Genomic DNA, 22,477 nt, shown 5'->3' on the forward strand with positions numbered 1-22,477 from the left:
CACACTTTCTAGAAAAATGATGTAGCGTGCTTGCTGCCAAGTGCCAACGCTGGTCTTAACTGGTTCCCACCTCACACATCTAGTCTATAATTGTCATTCAATATTTTTATATATACGCATACAGAGACGTGTAGCAGAGGAGTTGAGAAAAATTATACTAATTTGGGGCTTTTTTTATCACTGATTTTTCTTGGATGCACCTACTGTTCTTTTCTGCATGACTGCAAAAGCTTTTAAATATAATATAACTTTCAGTTATTTTGTTGTTGTTTGTTTGCTTCCTTCCTTTGTGTCAGTCTGGTTTATTTTTTTATATATATTAGCTATTACATGGATTATTGTGAAATTGTGTTTGTAAAATTTGTGCGAATTGTATAGAAACATAAATGTTATGCAATCAACTGAACTATTGTTGTGTAGTTAGATTTTGCAAGGTAGGTCCTTATGCTGTTTTCTGAAAACAGAACAATATATTATAAATTAAAATGGCCGTAGTGCTGATTATCAACTACCATTTATTTTATTCATTTGCTAACTATGCAAATTAATGTAGTTTGAATGTTGTATTCAGACAAAGTGCCCTTTCATTGTGGTTCCATACCAAAAAGTTTTAGTGAGACCTGCTGAATTGCGCCTTTGGCCAGCACCTTTGAAATCGAGATGGCAAGGATGGAAAGGTATGCCAACTAATGGTCTAGTGCTTCTTGGATTTTCTATTACAGGCAGTGTATTGATACTGTGTGTTTGTGTATGTGTGACTATCCTGGCAGAGAAGCCATCATCAAGTCCCATGTGTGTATAACCTGATTGAGCCAAGCTCCACATCTGCAGAGTTTAGGGGCATTAGCATGGCACCAGGATGTGCTGTAAAAGCATGGCCCTGGGACACTGATCCGAGAAGGGCTATGCCAGTCAACTTGGCTCGACTCAATCTGCTTCTGAGAGTCCAATTGATGCTATCATTCTTCCACATGGGCCACGGAAAGCAACTCTGGAAGTTTTAGCTGATGCTCTGCATTGGATGATGTCTCCTCAGCTACTCCCAAATAACAGGCCTGGAAAACCGCCTGCCTTGAACTTGCTGCTGTCATTATTTCCAAAACTAGCTTGCTCCATGCACTTATCTTACCATTATCAATCAGGGAAGAGATTAGCCCAAAATACACCCAATTCCCTGTGACATTGGTGGTGTATGTGGCTTAGAGAACCGAAGAAACCATGCCAGGGTGGGGTTCCTCATCACCGTAACTTCAAGTCCTGCTTCGTGGAAAGGTTTTTCTAAGCACCCACCAACCATGGTTGGTTTTTGCATGCTTGCATAAGCAGAATAAAAATGTCTTCCCACACAGACCTGCTTTTTACACATACGCCCAACGGTCCTGTCACCCACACAAAGTTGTAGTTCTCCCACACTTCCCGACTGAAAGGGGTGGTTATGTAAAGCTGGTGGGGCCTGCGTTCCTGGCCACTTTGTCTGGTGACAAAAGCGCCAGTGAAGCCACAAGATGTCAAACAATCTGTTTCACAAGCAGCACCTTGAGCATTCATTAAGAAATCTTTAGTCAAGTGAGGCCGCATCCATTGTGGATTCTCTAATTGCCACACGGCCTCATTTGTATGCCTCCTTAATCTTAAGAAATGTCATGATTCCGGTTCTGATTCTGATTCCTCTTAATGATTCAGGTTCCGATTCCAGTAATACTTTTAGATACTTTTTTTTAATAATTATTTAAAAATGAGAAATGCAATTCTTTTTGTATTTACTACCCTCTGCTATCTCTTACCAAATGATGAGATCATTATAGATTCCTTCAGAGCAGATATTACAAATCAGAAATCAATTTAATAACATTTTTGTAAAAGGTGTGTTTGCAGACTTATTAGAGACATAAATACAATCCAATAATAGATCCTAACTATATTTTAAATAAACAAAATCTAAACCAACAAGAAATGTGATGGCATATTTAATGCATTCATTTTTTTAATTATTATTAAATTCCACTTATCACATACATTACAACGCTCAACCAGTGATGGTTTTTTGTTTTATATGTGTAATGTGCTTTTCTGTGTATAGTGAAATTGTTTTCCTACTTAGAAATATAAATTTAAATGATTAAAAGTTTGATTGCATAAGTTAAATGTAATATATATATTTATATATTTACGTTAGATATAAATTTACAGCGCAAATTATGGTTACTCCAGGGATGCTTGTGCATCAGCATTATACGCTGGAAATGTCCCATCCCTTACTGAAACAATTGGTTAGCAAATATCCAGTCGCATTTGAAGTGAATGTTCTGATTGGTGGATCAGCTTAGTCGGAATTTCTGTCTTGCAGGTGCCATCAGTTGCATTCCCGCAGCTCCGTGCATGTTTAGAGAGAATGTTTGTACACTTAAAAAAAAAAAATAAAAATCACAAAATAAGAATTCACTCAACAGTGCTGCGGCATCGCGTTAGTAGATTGAAAAAGTCCGGGTCAAAAGCCTACTTGTTGTTCTGGTGGCCATACGTATCATCACTTATTTTAGGTGGGCATATGCCTGCTTATGCCCTGCTTATGACTACACTACTGGGGCAATGGTAATTAATAGTGCACATTGTACAGTTTTGTGAATGAAGCGCAATCTATAATGAGCCTAATTAGCATAGAAAGAACGCATGAAAGTTTTAAGAATTACTTTCTTTAAATACTCAAGACGCAGCGCTATTTCAGCGCTGTTTGCACTTGCTTAAACTAGCCTTTTTGAGCTGAAATGCCATGTGCAGAATTAATGAAACTGTTAAGTGAATTCATCCTACAGGGTTTCTTGCTATGTAGAGCATTCCAAATCAGTCACTTGTGATGTTCCAATTCAATTAGGATACTGCCTTAGAGGGCAGCTGCTAGTGTAGGCAGCAAGACAGCTCAGTGGGTTTTGGAACAGAGCTCCTAACTCTCAGAATTAGAAAAGCATTTGAAAAAGAGTGCCAGAAATCCTTACGCTAATGGATTACTGTTGACCACTTGATACAAAAGCTGAGGCCTTAAACCTTAAAGCAGCAGGCTAAGCCAGGCTTAATGTTTGCTCATTTGCACTGGCGAGAGCTTTGGGTCCAGTGCATCTGAGAGGGAAGGGGATGATGCCAATCAGACCTCATGCCAACAGGTACTCAGAGAGCTCAGGGCTGCATTCAATAGGAAAAGTGCCTCTAGCAGAGGCTTATGCGGAATCTCGGCACTCATCACAGAGAATCCCAAACTGATGCCTCAGCCATATCACCCTGCAGCTCTTGCCTGGTTGCCCACTATAGCTAAGCAGTGTTGAGCCTGGCCAGTACCTGGATGGGAGACCTCCTGGGGAAAACCAAGGTTGCTGTTGGAAGTGGTATTAGGGAGACCAGCAGGGGGTGCTCACCCTGTGGTCTGTGTGGGTCCTAATGCCCCAGTATAGTGACGGGGACAGTATACTGTAAAAAAGCACCGTCTTTCGGATGAGACGTTAAACCGAGGTCCTGACTCTCTGTGGTCATTAAAAATCCCAGGGCACTTCTCGTAAAGAGTAGGGGTGTAATCCTGGTGTCCTAGCCAAATTCCCCCATTGGCCCCTATATATCATGGCCTCCTAATAATCTCCATATCCTGAATTGGCTACATCACTCTACCATCTCCTCTCCGCCAATAGCTAGCAGGTCATGTTTGTAAATGAGAAGTGGTTCTCAAACAGTTTACCTGGATAAATAAAGGTTAAATAAAAAAATTTAAAAAATGATGCGTTTGGGCTTAGACCACCAGTTGTGAAAGTGGCAGCTTAGTGCACAAATCACAAACCAGATAACAGTTGAAATGTAAATCTTTATGCTTGAGGCACTGTTGTTAATGTCCAAACAATTAAACCTCTTGCCCTCGTATTAGTTGCAATAATCTGTTAATGGAGAATTTTGGAAGAGTGAATTGCAGCTAAAAGTGCAAAATGCTTTCAAATACAATTTAAGTAAATGGATTTTTTATTTTTTTTATGCAGCATAACATAAACTGTAATAACACAGTTTGATTGCTAAACAAAACACAAAAGCTTGTTGTCAGTAATAAATGGTCCCAGACTCTTTCCGCAGACTTTTTCAGCATTTTCTGCAGCTGTTTTAGGGGGAAAGTCTGCAGAATTCTTCTTAATGGATTTAAACATGTACAAATTTGTTAAATGGACCTGAGAGTAATACACTTTCTTTTTGGTTGCTGAAAGCATAATCAAAGTATGCATAATATAAAATAAACCAATACAAAATGCTTTCCAGTTGTGCAGAAATCTGCAGAATTTTCATATATTGAGTTCTGCACAGATTATATGTGGGTCTGGTAATAAAACTGTAAAACATCTAAAAATGGGCATTTTAGGTTATACTACTAAGTTATGTATCATAATAAACCTTAAATAAGGTTAATTGTTGTCAATTAGAAAAGTTAATTTAGCAAGCATAATAGATAGTAGGTCAGGGTGTTTCTCTGGGACATTTTTTTGAATATTGTGAGGTCAAGTCAAGTGGTTTTTATTGTCGTTTCAACCATATACAGTTAGTACAGTACACAGCAAAACGAGACAACGTTCCTCCAGGACCATGGTGCTACATAAAAACAACAAAGGACCAACATAGGACCACATGAGACTACACAACGAAATAAAATACCTATATAAAAAACCTATATATATCTATATAAAGTGCACGTGCAAACATGTGCAAAAAGTACAGGACAGTACAACAAATTACTGACAATGAACAGGACAATAGACAGTGCAGCGCCGACCAGTACTCAGTAGTGCAAAAAGATGACAGTTTCTAAAGATGTAAACATAACATACTATGAGATAGTGTTCTATGCACATAGCAGTTATTGAGGTAGCAGACAGTTATAAAGTGACAGTTATTAAAGTGCAACTCAGGACATGTGTGTGTCAAACCAGTCTCTGAGTATTGAGAAGCCTGATGGCTTGGGGAAGAAGCTGTTACACAGTCTGGCCGTGAGGGCCCGAATGCTTCGGTACCTCTTGCCAGACGGGAGGAGGGTAAAGAGTTTGTGTGAGGGGTGTGTGGGGTCGTCCACAATGCTGGTTGCTTTGTGGATACAGTGTTTTTTGAAAATGTCTTTGATGGAGGGAAGAGAGACCCCAATGATCTTCTCAGCTGTCCTCACTATCCTCTGCAGGGCTTTGCGGTCCGAAACGGTGCAAGTCCCAAACCAGGCAGTGATGCAGCTGCTCAGGATGCTCTCAATAGTCCCTCTATAGAATGTAGTGAGGATGGGGGTTGGGAGATGTGCTTTCCTCAGCCTTCGAAGAAAGTAGAGACGCTGCTGGGCTTTCTTGGTGATAGAGCTGGTGTTGAGGGACCAGGTGAGGTTCTCCGCCAGGTGAACACCAAGAAATTTGGTGCTCTTGACGATCTCCACAGAGGAGCCGTCGATGTTCAGCGGAGTGTGTTCACCTTGTGCTCTCCTAAAGTCAACAACCATCTCTTTTGTTTTGTCGACATTCAGGGACAGGTTGTTGGCTCTACACCAGTTCGTCAGCCGCTGCACCTCCTCTCTGTATGCTGACTCGTTGTTCTTGCTGATGAGACCCACCACGGTCGTGTCATCGGCGAACTTGATGATGTGATTCGAGCTGTGCATTGCTGCACAGTCGTGAGTCAGCAGAGTGAACAGCAGTGGACTGAGCACACAGCCCTGGGGGCCCCAGTGCTCAGTGTGGTGGTGGTGGAGATGCTGTTCCCGATCCGGACTGACTGAGGTCTCCCAGTCAGGAAGTCCAGGATCCAGTTGCAGAGGGAGGTGTCCAGGCCCAGCAGGTTCAGCTTTCCAATCAGGTGCTGGGGAATGATTGTGTTGAATGCTGAGCTGAAATCTATGAACAGCATTCGAACGTATGAGTCCTTATTGTCTAGGTGGGTGAGGGCCAGATGGAGGGTTGTGGTGATGGCATCGTCCGTTGAACGGTTTGAACGATACGCAAACTGCAGTGGGTCTAGTGAGGGGGCAGCTGGGTCTTAATCTGCCTCATGACGAGCCTCTCGAAGCACTTCATGATGATGGGTGTAAGTGCGACGGGACGGTAGTCGTTGAGGCAGGACACTGAAGACTTCTTTGGCATGGGGATGATGGTGGTGGCCTTGAAGCACGTTGGAACAACGGCGCTGCTCAGAGAGATGTTGAAGATGTCGGTAAGAACATCTGCTAGCTGGTCTGCACATCCTCTGAGCACTCTGCCAGGAATGTTGTCTGGTCCAGCAGCCTTCCGTGGGTTGACTCTACGTAGAGTTTTCCTCACATCTGCCGTGGTAAGACAGAGCACCTGGTCGTTGGGAGGAGGGGTGGACTTCCTCGCCATCACGTCGTTCTGCACTTCAAACCGAGCGTAGAAGTCGTTCAGCGCATCTGGAAGGGAGGCATCTTTGTCACAGGCAACTGATGTTGTCCTGTAGTTGGTGATGGCCTGGATGCCCTGCCACATGCGCCGCGTGTCACCGCTGTCCTGGAAGTGACTGTGGATTCTCTGGGCGTGTGCGCGCTTTGCCTCTCTGATTGCCCGTGACAGTTTGGCCCTAGCTGTTCTTAGGGCTGCCTTATCGCCTGCTCTGAAGGCGGAGTCTCGGGACCTCAGCAGCGTGCACACCTCCGCAGTCATCCACGGCTTCTGGTTGGAGCGTGTGGTGATGGTCTTGGAGAAAGTGACATCATCAATGCACTTGCTGATGTAGCTGGTCACTGATGCTGTGTATTCCTCCAAGTTGGTAGAATCGCCATATGTTGCAGCCTCCCTGAACATGTGCCAGTCAGTACACTCAAAACAGTCCTGAAGAGCAGAGATGGCTCCTGCTGGCCAGGTTTTCACCTGCTTCTGAAGCGGTTTTGTACGTCTGACGAGCGGTCTGTATGCTGGAATTAACATAACAGAGATGTGGTCTGAGTAGCCGAGGTGGGGGCGGGGCTCCGCCCGGTACGCGCCTGGGATGTTTGTGTAAACAAGATCAAGCGCGTTCGCCCCTCTCGTTGCAAAGTCCACATACTGATGGAATTTAGGGAGCACTGTCTTGAGATTTGCATGGTTGAAATCTCCGGCGACAATAAACAGTCCGTCGGGGTGAGCGTTCTGCAGTTCGCTCATAGCCCCATACAGTTCACAGAGCGCTTCCTTAGCGTTAGCGCTGGGGGAATGTAAACTCCGGTTATGCAAACAGTGGTGAATTCCCGTGGTAGATAAAAAGGTCTGCATCTAACAGTCACAAGCTCCAACAGCGATGAACAGTAACTAGAGACTAACATAGAGTCCTTGCACCATTCCGTGTTGATGTAAACACACAAGCCACCACCGCGAGTCTTACCGCAGAGAGCTGTATTTCTGTCGGCACGAAACGAGGCGAGCCCGTCTAGCTGAATGGCGGCATCCGGAACTCTGTCGCTGAGCCACGTCTCCGTGAAAACAAAGACGCAGCAGTCTCTAAACTCACGCTGCGTAGCCTGCTGGAGTCGGATATAGTCCAGTTTATTGTCCAGGGAGCAAACATTTGAGAGCAGGATAGACGGGAGAGCCGGCCGGCTAGGGTTTGTTTTTAGCCTAGCATGGACCCCCGCCCTCTTTCCGCGCTTCCGCTTTCTCGCACACCGCTTACGACGTCCTCTCCCCGGCCACCGGCATCAGGCGACGCCGAGGGCTGGAGGCCTGGTCTCCGCAGCAAGCCGAGCACGCGTAGCGCCTCCTGCAGGTCATCATGCAGCTTGGTTTTTGCATGAGTCTTATATTTGAGTAGTGTCTGGCGATGGTAGACACGAACACTGGTTGCTCCGATGTCCATGTGTTGCAAAAGTCGGGCTTTTTTAACAAAAATAGCACCATTGTGGATCCGGAGTGGCCGCTGCGTGCTACCGCGCCGCCATCTTGGATTGGATCCAAGGTAAATTTGTGTTCATATTTGTACAAATGATCGATCATGTTGTGACAGGTAGTGATCATGGATTGATGATTGCTTCAGTTCTTTTAGGTATTTAAAAAACACCCTAGTGGGGAAGTTTATTAAGTTGGAAAGTGGGGAAGTTTAAGAAAGTTGTCACCCCAAAAAAGTAATTATTTATCATTATTTTAGTTTCAAGATAATATTTTACAGCTAGTTAGATATTTAAGAACATAAACATATCATAATTGAGCAAGAAAATAACACGTTTACTTTGCATTCAAATGGACACACAAATATGACACAAAGTTAAACACGGCAGCATGAACTTTCTTCATTTTAAATGCACCCTTTTTTCTTGTGATCTGAGATTTTTTTAACACGTTAGGTATTATTATAGTACACATTATTTGCTTACACACTTGTTTTTCCTTTTCTTTTTTCCTCCCATTTTCTCCCCAGTTTGGAATGCCCAATACCCAACGCGCTCTAAGTCCTCGTATTAGTGTAGTGACTGCTTTCACACTTTAAAATTTTTGGAAAATCCTAGTGAAACGTAATAGACATTATTTATTAAGTGACTGTTCAAGAATGGTAGAAACTCTCATTGGTCCATCACGGAGACAATTAACTTTGTGTCACCTATTGAAGATGTAGTGCTTTGATTAGCGTTCACATACTGCTATACCATTTAATTGACCAGGAACCAAAAATAAAAAACTCTTTTTCAGCTTCATATTGCACACATTTTCTTTCTCCTGTCTTTTTTTTTTCTCTCCTCTTGCCTGTTCTCTCTGGCTCACTTTTTGCCTCGTCTCCTTTCTTTCTCAGACACTGACTTCTCTAATGTAATATCCTTGTTCTGGTTTTGCGGCAGCTTCTTTGACTCATGTTGGCCATGTAAAAGTAGGTGTCGTAGCTCTGACAGTCTGCCGAGTGTCTCATGCAGACCTGCTCCTCTCTGCCGGGAGGGCAGAGCCAGGCTTATGTGTCATCTCCAGTGGAAGCGCTTTTCACTATTTTTCCCAGCAGCCCACTCAGAGCTGTGAGTAGAATGGTTCAGCATTACGCTGAATCACACAGGACAGAACACTGCTTGAAGAGAAGCAGGAAAAAAAGACAGAGCATATATGTAGTTCCTCTGAGATGATACAGAACTGCAAGGTTATGTTTTGTGTGTGGTTGCATGCATGTTTGTAGGACTACATGCAATCTATTGCGATTTATTGCCGCCAGCCACGGGCCATGCATTTTAAGTCAAGGCCTTCAGTGTGATTCATGCCATTAAGAAAACACATTTTCACAATGAATAAGAAGCCGTGTGCCATACCATACATTACATATATCATATATTACATGGCAGTCAACTAGTAATACCAACTGACATTTTAAAAACACATCCAAGCATGACAGCCAGAACTTGAAATGAAAATTAATGCTCAAGCAAGCCTAATTTTAACTGCAGCTGTTTTGTGAAATTAATGTAAAAATCATAATTTTTCATCTATAATACTTCAATCAATCCAATAATATTTGTGATTTAAATATTGCTTGCAATAAATTTAGATTCATTAGGGTAAACAGATATGCTGTGTTGGATGTGGGATATTCCTAGGCGAATCAATCCAATAATATTTGTGATTTAAATGTTGCTTGCAATAAATTTAGATTCATTAGGGTAAACAGATATGCTGTGTTGGATGTGGGATATTCCTAGGCGATATCTTCGAACATAAATGCATTCCATTCCAAGATATTCAGAACTGTATCTAATCCATTAGCATAGCAGGGTTTGACTCTCATTAGAGATGTCTCCTAGCAACCCAACTGGTAAACAATGCTGCAGCACTAGCATTTGTGCTTCAGGTGTATGATTATCAAAAGAGATTATAATGTTTTATACACCTGTTTCTGCAGGCATTTGTTAAACAAGCTTTAATATCATGTAATGTGGAAACAAACTCATTTATCAATATTATTTAATAAAGTGAATTTACTTTGTATATCTCCCTGAGTGTCGACATGTTTGTGTGACATCATGCACCTGCATCTCGGCGAAATCGGAGTTGAGAATCTTTGCACGAGCCTACAAGTTGTAATTCTCACTTAAAGATCCATTCCATTACACTTTTCCTAGCAGGAAGTTGTAAAATCCGACTTTATGAGTTGAATGGAACAAAGCACTACTTTTCAAAACTTGATCTGACACTGAATGCTCCAGCAACCTAATTTACACTTAGAAAACTCCTGATGTTGCTATAATACAAAAAGCACTTACCAATTTACTTGAAGTGAAAATAAGTCCTCCTTTCCTGTTTAATAAATTAAGCAATCACACATTCATGCAGAACATCTCGTGTCCATGAGGATCTCTTTCTCAGTGGCAATAGCTGCAGTGATGACAGAATGTTTTCAAATTTCGTACATCACTTAAAGCATGATTGCGTCACTCAAGTCCAGCTAGAAGGCCTGGACCGGGACATATCCTAAAGATCACACCCACCATGAACAAATAAATCTCTCCACTGGCTGCCGGTTGATGCACGTACTAAATTCAAGGCTCTGATGCTGGCATACAACACAGTCACTGGGTCTGCTCCAGCATACCTAAAAACATTTATGCAGAGCTACATTCCCACCAGAAGCCTGCGATCAGCTAAGGAACGTCGCCTTGTCGTACCAAAACAAAGAGGCACCAAATCACTTTCCCGGACTTTCAGTTTCATCATACCACGTTGGTGGAATGACCTTCCCAACTCAATCCGGGAAGCTAACTCACTCTCTATCTTCAAAAAACGGCTAAAAAAAAAATAAAAATAATAATAATAATTGTATACATTTCTTGTTGCACTTAAATCTGTTTTGTATACTATTCTGATGATAGTGAAACTTTGTAATATGGCACTTGTCGTACCACTGTCTCCCTAAGATGATTTGCTTATGTTTTCCTCTTTTGTAAGTCGCTTTGGATAAAAGCGTCTGCCAAACGAATAAATGTAGATGTAAATGTAAATCAATCTGATTGGCTGATGAATCTGACAATCTGACTTTGGATGCCTACTCACTTACACTGTTGAGGGATTCTGTGGAAATTCTGATGGCTTGACGGGGTGGAGCTCAGACTCACTTGCTGCTTCGGGCACGTGATTTGTGAAACAGCTGTCACACTTTGCTTGTAAGCATGAAGGAATAAATTCTGATTGGATAAACTTGTAGTTTTTCTCTATTTGTTTGTAGATTAATTAAGTGCAAAGTGATTAAAAATGAATTGGCAAAAAGGTAATTGAGAAGGAAAGGATGAAAAATACTTAATAATTTGGCCTGGTTTGCCGCTAATTTTAGCGTGTTTGCCAACCTTAGTTCAACAATTATATCTCAAACAACGTAAATTTTCACACAGCTTTGGGAGGTGGTAAGGCATTCATATTACATTTGTAAGGTGCTGTCTTCTCTGAGGTTTGACTAAGTTCTTATTATTCACCATTCTCCATTATTCAAATTATTTATTTTTTTGGTCAGACCAGTGGCCTGGTAACTCCGCCCCTTCCACTACATATGGCAAGCTACGAGCACTGAGCACTTGAAGTGTCATTCCTCAATCCTTTTTGATGGTTGAAAAGTTTATCATCTTGGTACTAATAGTACACTTCGTTTTGTTGCATTTTCAGTATGACCATAATACATGCACAACTCACACTACAAAATAATGTAGAATAGTACAGAAGTGTGCGGTTTGGGACGCATCTACTGTTTCAAACTTTTCAAACTGTCTGAACACTTTTCCTCCATTTGTCGGGGAAAGAAAATTATAGTCCACACCACAACACCATTGGTTTAGCCAATGTGGATATGTTGGTATGCTCAAACAAACAATGTTTTGATAGTGCCATAGAGTCACAGTGTTTTAGTTTTTCAGGGAAATCATCCTATGAATTATGTACTTACAGTTGTCTTTGAGCTGGTATAGCAGAAAGTATTTTAAAAAGGCCAGGTTATGCAACAAAGGAAAATACACGTTCTTACTTTTATTTCTGTCTGTATGACTGTCCTTAGTTTCCAGTGTCAAGAACTACTGTTCACTTTGCAAAGGTGATGAAAGCCCAGAGGCGATTTTCACTCAATCTGGCTAATATCCAAATCAATTTTAATTCAGTTCGGTTTAGCTCTGCCTCCACCTCAAGCAAGACCGCACAAGGTGACAGTAGCAAGATAAAAACACCCTAAGAGTAAGGTAGAAATCTTGGGAGATTCCATGGCTGAAAGAGTCTTTCTTTTAAGACCATAGAGTTGTTGGGCCATGTGCTGATTAACCCTGTTATTTATACAATACTTGCAGTTTCAAAAAGTCTTGTATTAGACTCTTCCCTATTGATGATTTGGTCGCCATATCACAAACCCTTGTTCTGTCACACATTGACCAGCGTGGCTCTTTATTATATAGCAGGGATCGGAAACCATTTTGACTTGGAGTCCCATTTTTTATTCATGTAATTTTATAATCGTGATCCTGCATTGAATTGTTTTTCACAGAGCATCTTGAAAACCTGTCCTTTTTACAACATAAGTTAACACAGTTAATGTCACAAATGTACTTATTTGATTACTGAACATTAAATTGTGTGGAATCTTAAATATTTCTTATATTATGTTATTGTAATCATGTAATCACTAGCACGCAAGCAACAGTGAGAGAGGAGCAGGCTATTTTATTTATATGAAGTTTTTCGCACCTGCCTTCCAATCTACATCTTGATGTAATCCTTCCTCATGATCACGCAGCGTGTTTTCATCAGCTGAATGGGAGACTAAACACTAATAAAGTGTGACGAGACTCATGCTGCATGTGCAAGCCAGCCATTCGTGCATCATAAGCCGATCAACTATTTAGGCCTTTTCTGTGATCCGCACTTGCAAAATCCTAAAACTTTATTTCCAGGTTTAATTTATATTTTGAATAGACTCTGATTTTTGATTCCCGTGATGTGCGTTTATGTTTTCTCTTTTAATTGTTCAATATCATTTTGTATGACCATGGTTTATGGATGGTGTACCTGTATGCTGGTTTGGAAATCTCAAGGATTAATAGTGGTGTTTTCCTTATTACATCATGTGTTGTTCTGAAAGCAAAAAGAAACAAATGAAACACGGAATGTGGGCTGTCATCCATACAGCCCGGCTAAATTAAAGTGGGCGTGTTTACTCGTGCGATTAACCGAAAGTGAAGCGTTGCCAGCTTGTGGCTTGCACGCACTGCACGAGTCTGTTTGGTGTACTGCAGACTCATCACATTTGAACTTTTTGTTTAGTCTCTCATTTAGCTCATGAAAACATGCTATGTGATCATAAGGAAGGATTACATAGATTGGAATACAGGTACGGAATTGATATAGAGTAAATAAATACAGTAAATAGTCGCCGTTGCTGGCCTGCCAGTGATTAACCCTCCGGGTGCCAATGCTGACACACATGCCATAGGTTGCTGACCCCTGTTATATAGGTTCCCATATTACTCTTACTATTTTTCATTATATATTGTGAATAGTTTACAAGGTGTGCACATTTTCTGTGACTGGCATGAAATACTTGTAGTGAAATGTGTAGTATTCAGTAGTGCACACTGCGTGCTAAGTACTGTTTCTCAATGCAATGCATTGCATTGCACTCAACTTGACTCCATTTTCAGTGTGACAAATGGACTGGAGATAGCCTAATATGTTTTTTTGACTCATCATTTAGTCTGACTGGCAAAGGTTAACCCAGTTTTACACAAAATTGGATTAAAAATAGCATAATATGCCATCAACCACATACAGTATTCAAAATGATAACAGGATGTCACTCCCTGAATGAAACGTGCAACTTAATGAGGTCATGTGGAAACAATAAAGCTTACTACTCTTTGAATCTTTGTCATTGCATAGTGTTCCATCTCACACCCCCAAGTTAAAAAGAAGAAACATTTTGCACAAAAAAAAAAGGAAGCCTGTTTTTATGACCCTTAAGATTTCCCCCATTCGTAACCTTATTTTCATGACAATTAGGCTAATCACATTTTCCCCCTTTATTTTTCAAACCAGTATGCTACTATTCATTCTGAACAGAACCATTGTATTTTGACATATACACACACTCTCTGTAAATGAGGATTCGATATGGATCACTGCCATTGGTTCAGTTTGATTGAGTAGCCTGCAGACAGTCACAGTGATTGATGGAGCTGCTCTCTGCGATGTAGGGAAGGTCAGAGTTGCGTTTCAGTGTCCATGCTGCATACAATAAACAGCTTGCAAGCTCATCTTCAGCATCTATTCTGCACATGTGACAATCCCTCATCCCACCCCTGTCCTGTAGGAGCTCTGTGTAGTCATCCCACAGTGACTCTGCTCTGCCACCGAGGGAGAGAGGTCAGGGAAAGGGCAGCCTCTAGGAAGGTGACCCCTGCAACCCTGGAGCAGAGGGTGATGTAAACTTTGCTGACCTTCTGCTGGGAGAAGCAAACTGTAAGGTGTTACATTTGGTTAGAAATAGAATGAACATTCATTCAAAGTGATGTCTGGGTTTGAGGCCTGTTCTAGTGTATGAACACAGGACAACTAGAAATAGACTCGCACCTCATAATTAAAGTTTTATTGCATTATCGATTTTATTAAAGAATGATCAGTTATGATTTTATTGAACCAAACTGGGTGGTTGGTTTTACATATTATGGGTGTGCTAAACTTCATTTTAGACAAATTTTTATAACTATAAACAATAGTTTTGGACATGTTGAGCTTTGGTGCTCATGTGAAAAAGGCAGGTTTGAATTTGGTTTGTGTCCTGTCTCTCACCCCAATAATTTCCTGTCTCCTCTCTACTGTCTTTATCATATTTATGGTGGGGTTGGAACGTTTTAGTCCATATTGAAAATCTGAGATTTACAATTGAATTCTAAAAATCTAAACTTAGAAATAAAGTTTTAGGAATTTGAAGAAGTAAATCAAAGAAATGATATGATGCAAAATGAACAAGATATATTTAAGATTTATTAATATATTATTAATGTATTATATATATGCACAATTTCTAGGTAACTAATGAAGTGACTAAGCTAATGTGGGACATTGAGCTCATTTACATGGGCACCAGAAAGCCATTTAGTACGAGAAAGCTGTTTAAGACTCGAAATTGGCATATGCGTTTACATGCACTGTGTTATCTGTTACTCTTTACTCCCATGTACATGCTGCTTGGACATTAAGCAGCTTTCTCCACGGCAACAACGTTTGTGCAAATGCCACTCATGCATTTACATGGCCACATAAGGTGCATACACTGGGAGAAACCAATATGTGTTTAATCCCTTAAATGGCATAAGGTAGATGTTAATAATAATTCAGACAATAATGTTTAAAAAAATGCACCAAAATTGGACTTTTGAAACCCCACTGTTCAAGGGCAGGATCACAGATACAGACTGCCAGAATAAAACAAATTCTTAAACATACAGTATCATTTTATTATTACCATGAAGTGCTCACTTGAACTACGAAGTCAGTGGACAGTCAAGTCAGATTAGGGTCTGTTATTTGGTTTAAAGTTTCATGCGTATCCTCCCCACACCAAACCCTTATTCATTCATTTTAACCATTAAGGTGTACAGTTACATATAACTATAGTAGTCAAACAGTCTCTGACAGGAGGCTTTGAGAGAACAGGTCAAGCTGCATTCCAGTCTCGGACTGTTCCTCACTGCTGTGCCAATGAGTACATTGGCCATTGGACTGAGGCCTGGTGAAAGGAAGTGAGCATGTTCGGGTGAGAATGGGAGAAAGAACATGATATGGGAAGAATACACTATGAATTAATTACACCTAGTACAGTTTTTTTTTTCATGTCATGTCTGCGTTGTTATCATGCAAGCCAAGTAACCCACAAACGCACCCTCAAAACGTGCTGAATGCACATGCTATTTGCACCAAGTTTTGTTAATAAGGCACAATTAGTAAAGAACCTAATTAACATACAAATGAGGTGTGTTTGCTCCAAAAAGTATGACAGTGACTTAAAGGAATAGTTTACCCAAAATGTTTAATTATGTTATCATTTACTCACCCTTATGTTGTTGAACTTATGTTGTTCCAAACCTGTTTTTTTCCACACAAAAAATTACACAACAGCACCTTAAAATATTGTAGAAGTATAATGAAAGTAGTTATTGTCTATTATATATTTAAATCGTCTGATGCTATATGATAGCCTTGTTTTAGGCATAAACTGTAATTGAGGTCGTCATTCACCAAAAATCCTTTTATATTAAAATTCTCTGGGCGCAACGTTATTTCAGTGCATTTATTGCTTGGTTAAACTGGATTTTAGATGATTAATGATTAATACGCAGGTTTTCGCACTGAAGTACTGTGCGTAAAAATGGCGCAACCATTTAGTGAATTCGCCCCTTTGTGTTTCAGTGTCTGTGTGGCCCTGGAAGTTCCCTCCCATCAGAGAGGTGAAAAAAAGAGCAGATAAAAGTGTGCTTGATAAATGAGTGCACTCCCACCCTTCTGTGATGGATGATGCAAGAGAAAGGGGAGTCTCCTCTGGAGAGAGACGAGAGAAGGCCTGTGACTGCCAGGGTGCTCGGTGGTGCAGAGCAGGGTTCCCAGAGCACCTTGGGGAAATGACAGATTTTTGCAAGCGATCGATAGTCTTCTCTCCAGCAGCCTAACCTACCTCCTGTGGTTGCTCAGGCTGTTAATCCCAGGCACTGTCATTTCCTCCTGAAAGCTCCTGAAGGAGTTTGAGCAGACTCGAGTGTCAGCGCTAAACGGGAGCCTTTAGTGGGCCAAAGTGCAGATGGCGAGAGGAGGATGTGTCTTCTAAAGTTTTTTCACAAATAATACTCTGCAAGTTCGCAAACAAGCTTTAATCAATGTTCTGTAGATAAATTGAACATAATGGGAAATGAGAATTGCACCAAAGCCTCTTATATCCTGTCCTCATCTCCTTCCCTCTGATTTTCTCTGTTTTGTCTCCATTTCCTTCTGTTAATGTCTCTCTTGCCGTCTACTGTTACGCATTCTTTCCAAGGTTCAACAATTAGGATTTTTTGTGCTGGACCACTCAGTGAAAATGTTGCCCTGCCAAAAAATGGTAAATGTTAATTTTAGCTACATAAGAATTTATCTATATATTTTTCATTTAAAAGAATATTCTTCGTTCAATAGTCGTCATTTTTATTTGTATAGAGCGTTTCACAACACGCATGTCAAATAAAACACACGTTTTAACAAGATTTAATGTTTGTGCTTTTATAAAATCATAAGCTTCATATTCCTGCCTTTAAACTCTCAAAAATGTTGACCCCAATTACTTTCATTGTAAGTATACTTTAAGAGGTTCCTTACTGTAACCTCAATTTGGTTAGTTTTTTTACCTTTTTTAAGTTTAAATACATTTTGTGGTGATCAACATTATGCCACAAATGCTGTCAACTGAACTTGTTTTGAACGCGGAATATTCCTTTAAAGTTGTTGTGAATTCATATACTTTTGCTGGAAAATGATAAAATGAAACATATGGTGCAAAACAGTAATGATTTGTTTGATGCCTCCAAGACTATCACAAGTCATTCTTTTGTTAGACAGTATAGATAATGTTTCTTTGGTGACATTTTTATATCAGTAGAAAACACAACAACAATGTTCAATACATGACCAAAAACCAAATGACTTTGTTTGCTAGGGATAAATACACTTGTACATGATTATGGTAGCAGTGGCCCGAAAGGGCAAGTGACGCAGTTCTATCAACTGGCCTGAAATTCTCTGATTGTTGAGCCCTGCCACCAACCCCAACACAGTCATTGGTGGACAGAATGAGTTGGGAAAAGTGAGCAATTATGCTGTCCTGTTAGGTCAGAGGTCTGTTGGTATTTCCCCTCTGAAAGTTTTACAGTTACAGAATCATGTCTGCTGCAGTCAGATCAACTTCCTTCCTGTTGCACACCATTGTCAGTTGTAGTATATTTTATATACCACGACTGAAGCAGATCTGTTAATTAAATGGCAAAAGTATTGCAATTGGTGCACCGTGAATTTCTGCATGGATACATTCTGTAAAAGTTACATACTCTAATATTTTTATACTGTTGCTGAATAAGATTACTGTGCACTAGGCTGGGTATCATCGGCAAAGTCAGGATTACATTTATTGTGATCATTGTGACAATAAATGATCACAATAAAAATGAAATGATCACAATGAAAATACTTTATGTAAAAAAAGTAATCACATTACTAATTACTTGTCATTTACTTTCTAAAACCCTACTTAACCCACACTTTTCACTTTTCTGCTCTGTGAAATAATAATAATCAAATGAATACGTTGTCTATTATCTCTTCATTCATTAACGCATGCAAGTCTTTCAGCTCTCACAGAGCTGCACAAAGCTGTAATCTGACTGCAAGCATTGAAAATGTAATCTGTTACAATATTTTCTGATTAACAGTTATTAGATCACAGTAAATAATGACTTTGTAATCACATTACACCCGATACTGATCAGTACTGCTCAGCTCTGCCCCTGTATACACCTGTGTGTATACAGAAGACTAAATAGTTTTCTTTATCTTACCTCACATGATACGGCAGACAACGAAATACATTTTACTGTTTAAACACTGTGTCATGTATTATCTGAACTGGTTTGACATTTAAGTTGTCATGGTAGCAGCCACTGATGATTTGTCTTTATTTTCCAGGATGGCTACCACTCGCACCGGCCCAAGGAGAAAGTCCGTGTGGATAGCAACAATGAGAATTCTGTTCCTAAAGACTTTGAGAATATAGACAACAGTAATTTTGGGGCACGATCCCAGACACAGAGACACATGCCTGGCAAGCACAAACAAGGCCTGCTTCAGAAGACCCACGCACAGCAAAGCCTGAGCAAGAACTCCAATGAGGTTATTCAGTATGCTCAGAAAAAAGGCGCCTACAATCAGACAAGGACAGAGCTTCACCAGAGGGCCAATCCGACACTCCGCCCACAGCAGTCCCAGCAGCACAGGCACCCCCTCCAGCAGGCCAAGAGATCGGCCACGCCCACTGCGGACATCAAGTACGACCAACCGCCCAAATGCGAGATCAGCGGCAAAGAGGCCATCTCCGCCCTTTCTCGTGCCAAGACCAAGGAGTGCCGGCAGCAGATAGCTGAAGTTTATTGCCGCCACAAAGAACGGCAGCTCATGCCTGAGAAGGTCACTCGTTACTGCCCATTAGAGGGTGAGTAGACACTCCCTTTAAACAACATACTTAGTGTAAACTCAGTGTCATTTGATGTTGGGAGTGGAGAAATTTTCATGGTGATAAGGACTGATTATTTTCATCAACCTAAACTCGTATTAGGGCTGGGCGATTATTGCTCAATATTATTATATTTTCTTATTTATTTTTGTTTACAATATTTGATATTATAATATCTGGATATTTACATATTTTCTTTGAAATTACTTACAAATTGTTTTAATTCTTTCAGCCAAACAGCCATTGTAGCTGAAATAATAGTATAGTTAAAAATGTAGTTACAAATATTCAAATCATGTTTTTCATACTGTTTTATGCTTTATAAACACAAAAATTCATATTTAATTATTTTGATGTATATGCACCAATATAACAGTAAATGGTAAAAAAAACAGCAATGTTTACCTACATATATTTTCACTAAAACACATGAAAAATGCCACTAATGCAAAAAACAACTCTTGATTCAACAACATTGAGTTATGAATCAATTCACTGAAATGGACAATTTGAGCTGATTCACAGAAATTAATCAGACTTGCTTCTAAGCACTCGAGTGTTCGTGAGTTACGATTTAAGGATTGCAAAACTACTCAAATACATCTTCCAAATAAAAAGTACATACACATTTTTGTGATATTCAAAGTCTTCCTTAATCAATATCATTAGCAAAATATAATGAATATTTGAGATATCGCACAGCCCTAACTGGCATGGAGGGCAACATTAGATGTGACTTATTGGAATATAAGATAAATAATGCTCAAAGTAATGATAGTTTTCCTAAATTAATTGCCATCCTGTCTTTGGAGATTTATGGAAGTAGCGCATTAAGAGTCACAGGGCTGGCAACAGACATTCACAGTGCTTGTAATTACAATCAGAGACAGGCTGGAAATGAGATTCTGGATTTCCGCACAAGGTTAGACGCTTGTAATTGCTATACAGTGTTTTTTTCTCTCTCTTCATCTCCCATAGCTGACTACAGAAAACATATTCATGCAATTATGCAGTGCTCAGTCGTCTGCACACAAATCAGGGCTATGCATGCGTTCAAATAGAACAGTGACAGATCTGCTCAAGGCTCTGAGCTGCCGCCCCGAGAAGCTTCTGGAAACCAGAATGGATTTTGACAGATATGACAGGGACATCACCACAAAGACATGAGTCTGGGAATGTGCAGAGGATGTGGGGGGTAGGGTGGGGCAGAACGCTTCTATTTCCAGCAAATACAGAAGACCGACCAAGCCACACGGACTGTGTTTTTATGTATTTATAAACTGTAATTGCATTATGCAGTAACAGACAAAGTCTTTGATAACAAACATGTGAGCGGTTTGCCACAATGATGCCAATTAGCAGAGCAGCAACATACGTTTGAAGCAAACAGCAGGTTTTTAATGAACATTGTTGGATGGGAAAAGGAAATTCTGCCATAATTTACTCACCCTCTAAACTCACTCATTCCAAACCCAAATTCAGTTATTTTTAGACATTTTTGAAGAATCTTAATGCTGCTCTTTCCATACAAGGACTGTTCATAGTGACCAAAATGGACCAGAAAACTGAATTAATTGATTAACACTTATTGCCCAGATGACGAATGCCCTATATATTTTAAGTTTTCTCAAGCCATACGATAGCGTTGTGTGAGGAACATACCGAAATGTACGTTTTTATTCACTGTTAATCTTCCCATCTGCTGAAGCTCAGGTCTGGCATGTGTTAATGTCCAGATTCATAATTCATAAATCTTGATGTGAACATCGACTTTAGCAGTGATTACATCTTATTCTAGCACTTCTTCGTGACAGCAGAGGCTCAGTTGTGAGTGCTGCCACCTTGTGGACCCACTAATTAGTGCAAATCATTCCAGACGCATACACATTTGGCACTTTCAGAGTACGCATGGTTAGAAAGATCAGGCCTCAGGCATTCAGTGCTCAAGCACTCTGCTGATAATTACATTTGCATCACACATCCTGTCTGACCGATGTATACTTTGAGCTTTAGTCCACCCCATAAACACAGAGAACACTGTGAGGTTAGGATGCTGTAATTGCACTTATTAAAAGACACTCTTGCTATTCCTAGCCCATGCCCAACCAGAATCTTCCAGGTCCTCCCTATGGAGCCAAAGTGATGCCTTCTCCTACATCCGTCCAGTGTCCATCACAGGGCCTGGAAGACCGGTCCAGTGTGGGACAGTAACGACAGGCTCGGTTCTCAGATTATAGTCATTACCCCCTCCGTGGCCCATGTCTTTAGTCAGCATGGCCTTGCGCCAAAAAATAGTGCCTTTAGTGTAATTTCATATGAGCTCTTAAAATTAACCTTGTGGCCTGTAATGAGTAATTCAGCTTGCCCTTCTTTAGAAGTGGCAGGCTATACCATGACATAGAGTGAGAGGCACGTATTTATTCAGTGGGCATTTTTAGAAAGCCACAAACGACCGAGGCTCAGCCCTTGTGGTCGACTCCGAGCTATTTGCGAGCACTGAATATATGTCTGAAAGAAGGCTGGAATGGTGTCTTATATCAGCCATTGTGGTGATGGTATCAGTGAAACACTTATAGGCCAATAGGTGATCATGTGGTGGATCACTGCGGTTCTGGGTGCCGGCAGTGTAGCAGCGTCTCAGATGGATCAAGATGCCCTCAGCTCAGTTTGAGTGTTGCGAAGGCTCATCAGTTTTATCTGAGACCACTGAGAATACACTCGGCCTTAATCTGTCCCAATAGTTTTTATTGTTTGGACGTAATGCACACTTCTGGGGGGGGGGCACTGTAGTCTAAATATGTTTTATGTCTAGACGTAGCTAATTTAGGCTTGAGTCAGTTTTAACTTGTGCGTCTAGTGTGTGTGCAGGGGTGTAATATACCTGAGTAATTGTACTTCATTTCTAAACTCAAGTGCTATTGAAACTAAATACTTTTACATTCCTATGGAAAATAAATAAATAAATAAATGATCTTCAAATTGATCTTGCTTCAAATTGCGAGGTATTTTAATTTTCATCATGATGTCAGTCTATCTTTTAAAAAAAATAAAATGTTTGGTCTGTCTAACTGAGTTTACAAGCCAAATCACGTTCCTGGGATTTTTATATAACTTTTATTTAAAACGGTCAATGAAAACCATTTTTATGTAAAATGCTATTGGCAACCACTGTGATAATTTGTTGTAAAAGGTTGTACATTATAATTTCAGGATACCTAATGCATAAACTATTGTTAGCATCTACAACCTTGTTGTA

General features: G+C 40.4%; 1 protein-coding gene across 1 annotated transcript in view; it reads left to right on the top strand.

Annotated features, from left to right (window-relative positions):
- xylt1 (xylosyltransferase I) overlaps positions 1–22,477 on the top strand; it is a 96,753-nt gene that overhangs the window by 26,739 nt on the left and 47,537 nt on the right. The window contains exon 2 of the mRNA XM_052133137.1: positions 18,678–19,200. Within this exon, the coding sequence (XP_051989097.1) occupies positions 18,678–19,200 (523 nt within the window). The remainder of the gene's footprint in view (positions 1–18,677; positions 19,201–22,477) is intronic.

Source organism: Xyrauchen texanus, chromosome 8 (assembly GCF_025860055.1).
Source record: "Xyrauchen texanus isolate HMW12.3.18 chromosome 8, RBS_HiC_50CHRs, whole genome shotgun sequence".
NCBI classification, from domain to species: Eukaryota; Metazoa; Chordata; class Actinopteri; order Cypriniformes; family Catostomidae; genus Xyrauchen; species Xyrauchen texanus.